The following is a 5,065-nucleotide window of genomic DNA, read 5'->3' as shown; positions in this document are numbered from 1 at the left end:
TGTCCATTTGCCCCTCTTGCAGTTAATTATATTTCCACCTTTTCTTCAACCTTCTTAGCTTGACAGGTATTATTTATCTCAATGCTATTTTTACCGATCTGGCACAACATCTTCCCTCCTCCTTGTAATATTAATGTGTTCATGCACAAGCCTTTTCCTGCGGACCATTGCTGTGTCTCTGCGCCTGCCACAGCGTATCCAGCCTGAACACTCTGTGTTTGCTGCAGGATTAACTACTATCTGTCGGGCGGCTTCCACCCCATGGGTTTCCACGTGGTCAATATCCTCCTGCACGGTGGCATCTCTGTCCTCATGGTAGATGTCTTCTCGGTGCTGCTCGGTGGCCTGCAGTACACCAGCAGAGGCCGGAGGGTGCACCTGGCGCCCAGGGCGTCCCTGCTGGCCGCGCTACTGTTTGCTGTCCATCCTGTGCACACCGAGTGTGTAAGTATCGTCGGCACACGTGGGAGAAGTGTCAGGACATCCCTGTGTCATCTCGTTTCCCAAAACAGGTGCCCTTTATGTGCTCATCTTGTTTCTAGAGCTAGAGAATGTGTGCTCTACAGACTCTATAAATAGCAAGCACACAGTGCGAAAGCCCCATCAGACATTGGAAACAATTACACCTAGTTCAAAGACATCTCTGGTGAAAATTCGCAGAGTGCTGTCTCGGTGCAGACTTTAGGATAAGGTGGCGTGACCTCCAGTCCTCCTTCTGGGCAGCTTCTGTGACTGCACCAGTTGGGAAGGTGCATGCTGAGCATTGCCTGCTTGGAGACTGAAGGCCAGAGGCTACAAACCATTCTTCAGCAACAGGTCTGATGCAGTGTTTCTGTTAGCTCACAGCTTACTGCTGTACAGGATACTTTCATACACCTAATACAATTGTCATAAAGATGCTGTTGATATCAATTGGGCTGTTATGACCATTTCTACTTACCTATGAGGAAATGGCCTGGGAGTATAAATAAAGGATTTATCCAGGGGAGGGAGCATGAGTGTAGGATCGGACTCCCTTTCTGGGCTTGTCAGGCCCCTGCTGGGAACTGCTCCTGAAGTCTCCCACCCTCCTCCTTCTCCTCTGTCCCATGATATCTTCTTCCTGGTGTCAGACGTGGCCCAGTGATTGGCAGCTTCTGGCAGGTGCCCAACCTATCTCCACTCCATTGAGCTGCTGCTGCACATATTCGGTATAGGCTGTGTTGGGATTTAACTCGGTGCTTGTGAGGTTTTCAGGAACTATCCCACCCCCACCCGCATGAGGCCTTTGAGAGTGTAAGTCTGCATGTGCACCAACATGAAAGATTCTGTTTGAGTCATTCGTTCTCTGAGCGTGGCCTCCCTGGAATGAAGTGCTGCCTGAACTTCCTCACTCCTCACAGTTGACTTCTGCGTTTAATATGGACTTAAATACCTACATTTAACCAGTTGTATTGAGCTTCTTGAATAAATTTCAAAATGATCAGAATTCCTATTTTTAGCACCTGATTTTATAATATTAAACTGTTCTTTGGTATCAGGAGTATTGTGGAGCTGTTATTACAGCCTTCTCCTAATATTTTTTTTCTTACTAAAGCAAATTCAGAGGGCTTAAGGGCTTGAGAGACTGGGATAAACTGTTGTTAAATTTTATTTATGAGCATTTTAGTTGTACGTGACTAAATCTAATTTAGAATCTGTTCTGGTCTGAATTCTGTTTGTTGGGACCCAGAAATCGTATACACGTTGATCGTAAATAAGAGACTGGAATATGCTGATTTCACTGGAGAAGTACTAATCCACTCTCTTGCTTCTTATCTAATTTAGCATGATCTTCAAAGCAACTTGTAATATTTGAATTTTTAACCAAAGAAAATTTTCCAAAATTCTCATTTTAAGTATTGAGAATTTGATATATAAAAAGCTTCTCATACCAAGTATAACTAGATGTGTGTACATACACATACTGCAGACAAGTGCAATCTGGAAACATGTTAATCTTGAAAGTCTATATTCCAGTTCTCGAAGAGGAAGCCGAGGCAGGTCTAGCTATAAGAGAGAATGGAATATTTGAAGAATCCCTTATCTCTCTGTCTCCTTTCCATGACAGCCATTCAAACTTAGATTTCAGAAAAAGGGTTACGGATAATTAAAAATTAGCCTTCTCAGATGGATATCCTACATGTTTATCTTTCACTGTTTTGTCAAATAGTATTCAGTTTCCCTACATCTGTAGTCCCCTGTTATCTCCCACCCTGCATTTTAAAATTCCAGCTTTAAAAATGTGCAGAAAGTGGGATAGGAGGGAAACAGGTGGTGGACGAGACCCTCACAGGTGTCCCGGCCAGCACCGAGGAGACAGCCCAGCTCTCTGGTGAGCTGGGCCAGAGGCCTGAGTGACAGGCTGGGCGCAGTGTCCCCAGGCTGCAGACTGATCCCTTGTGGGATGAGCACAGTGGGGACTCGAGTGGCTCATGTGCCTCTGTTTACCTGTATTAGGAGTAGGTAGTGGCCTGTGGCCCCTGCAGGTTTCAGCGACAGGAATGTCTTTATGTAACATTTGTGTCCCGTGTCTTTACCACTCTTCAGTGAAAACACTGAAAGTGATTTTGGCCACCGCAGAGCCAGTCTTCTAGGATGACCAGCCATCCAGTATTCCCAGGATAGCCTGGGCAATCGAGGAGGACCGCATCACACCACAGGCTAGCCACATCCTGGTCCCCAGCTGGTAGTGCAGAAATTACACTTGGTTTTATTTGCTTCCAAACTGATATGAGAGCCTCTTTTGTTCAAATATATCTCCCCAGATCTGTTTGTAGATGAACACCACTTGCTGCTGAAGGGAAGGCAGCTAGAGAGGGCCGGACAGCCTGTCTGTTGGTGGCCTGAGGAGGCCCCAGGGCTTCTCTGGGGACAGGATTGTCCCATGTGGATTTTACTGTTTATTTTCCTCAGAGCATTGGGGAAGATTTCAGGTTGCCTGAATTTGAGTATCAAAGAGGGAAACAAGGGCCTCCTTGAGAGGTATGCTTATCCAGAGAACCCAGACTTTAATCTGGGAGGGTTTAGGTGGGAAACCTGCCCCCTTCCCTCTCATGACCCCTGAGCAGCTTGATCCTAGTGGGATGACAACCCTGCCACCTGCTTTATGGGTTCAGGGGCACTGCAGTTACTTCTCCAGAAAACCCTGTTAGGAGTGTTGCATATTATTTGTAAGAAAAAAATAGCCTTTGTAGAGAAGTCTGCCTGAAAATACATGTTATGCAAATGTCAGAAGGAAAATAAAATCTCTTCTTGCTTAGGTTCAGTCTCAGACAATGCTTGGATACAGTCTCTTTTTTTGGATAGGCTTTTAACATTCTTTTTTTTTCTGGGAAATCTCTAATTACTATGCCAAAAATTCATTATAAGTGAATTTTTACTTTCTTATTTTTACGAAATACTCCTTTGCTTTAGAACACTTACCATAGTTTAAAAAATGTGTTTGTCTTTATGTCAGACAGGATAAAGTGCGTTGCTTCAGTTCTCAGCACTGTCCTTAGCAATCAACAAACAGAAAAACATTTCTTTAAAAATAAGTTTATGGTGGTTAGGTTCATTTCAGTGTGATTCTTCACATGTGCCTCAGCTGCCCAGGGCCCAGGTGGCTCAGACGGACTGGTCCTCTTGGCCTTCAGCCCTGGTGTTCCTCCTTACTGGTTCCTTCCTCTCACTCACCGCATGCCCCCTGGTTTCTGGTCCTTCTTCCCCAGGCTTTCTTAGACCTGATTGCTCTGTGGGCCCTTTGGCCGGGCTTCTCTGGATTGGCTTTTGTTACTCTCTGTCCCCAGGGGGCTGGATTCTGGTCCTCCCCAGCTGCAGACAGCAGCAGCTCTGTCTCGCCCTCACCCCCTCCCTTCCTGGCATGAGGACCACCCAGACGGGATGTTCTGGCTGCCTCCTCATGAGCGGCTATGCCACAGATACGACACCCTGCCTCCCTGAGCTTCTGTGTCCTTTGTCCTTTCTGCTGCTCCTGTTCCTAGAAGCACTCCATGAGATTCACCCAGGGTAGTAACCGGGAGCCGCACCCACCACCTGCCAGGCTCTGCTCTGGGTCGCTGCTTCTGCAGTGTGTCACTGCGTCCCTGGTTGAGTTTGTAGCCCTGAGTATTCCAGAACTCACATTGCATATTCATTTCACTCATAAAGTAATTGGATTGTTTAACCCTCCAGCACGCGTAGGGGGCTGGGTACTTGTTCCAGATCTGTTAAGCCTTTGTTTTGTCCCTAGCTTCCTTCCGGGTGGGCTTTTTATGTGTGTGGTATTCACAGGTTGGATTTACCGGCTTACTCAGGCTTCTAGTCACTGTGGGGCTGCCGCGTGCTCTCCAGCAGGGGCTCACAATTAAGGTGGATAATAGACCTCAGCACCTCACAGGTAACCAGGCTAGTGTAGGGAAAACTGCTCCTAAAAGGGCATTCTTTTTCAACCGTTTTGTATGCAATCAGGAATTAAGTGTAAATGTAGTTGTTTTATAGTTATTGTATATTTTCTTATCAAGATTTGTAAAACAGTCCTCACATATCGTATCTGTCCTTTGAGAAAGGATCAACCTACCAACCTTTAAAACTCTACTGCAATGGTTCTCAACCTTCCTAATGCTACGACCCTTCAATACAGTTCCTCATGTTGTGGTGACCCCCAACCATAAAATTATTTTCGTTGCTACTTCATAACTGTAATTTTGCTACTGTTATGAATCATAATGTAAATATCTGCTATGCAGGATGTATTTTCATTGTTACGAAGGGGTTGCGACCCACAGGTTGAGAACTGCTGCTCTAGCAGAAGCTTTGACATGAGGCGCTGGTTAGTAAAGGCCCCACCTACACTAGGCCAGCACTCAGGAGTGGAATTCTGTATCTTTCATCACCATGAAACATTTGGGAAGCAAATACTGGAGCAATCAGCCCGAAATAAATAAACACAAAGTTTATATAGCTTCATTCTCACGAAGAAGAAAAGGGAAGGGCGGAGTCATGTGTGAAATGGGGAAAAAATAAATGATAAAAATGTTATTGTTGCCATCTGCTTGTTAATCGC

At 45.6% G+C, this 5,065-nt stretch overlaps 1 protein-coding gene across 3 annotated transcripts in view; it reads left to right on the top strand.

Moving 5' to 3' along the window:
- Nucleotides 1-5,065, top strand: part of TMTC4 (transmembrane and tetratricopeptide repeat containing 4) — a 62,901-nt gene that overhangs the window by 10,272 nt on the left and 47,564 nt on the right. For all 3 annotated transcript variants that reach the window (XM_003789604.3, XM_023513103.1, XM_023513102.1), the window contains one exon: nt 228-444. In XM_003789604.3, coding sequence (XP_003789652.1) covers nt 228-444 — 217 coding nt within the window. The remainder of the gene's footprint in view (nt 1-227; nt 445-5,065) is intronic.

Source organism: Otolemur garnettii, unplaced genomic scaffold (assembly GCF_000181295.1).
Source record: "Otolemur garnettii isolate 467f Iridium unplaced genomic scaffold, OtoGar3 scaffold00034, whole genome shotgun sequence".
Taxonomy (NCBI): domain Eukaryota; kingdom Metazoa; phylum Chordata; class Mammalia; order Primates; family Galagidae; genus Otolemur; species Otolemur garnettii.
The sequence above is the reverse complement of the archived record's forward strand: the minus strand, read 5'-3'. Positions and strand labels throughout refer to the sequence as shown.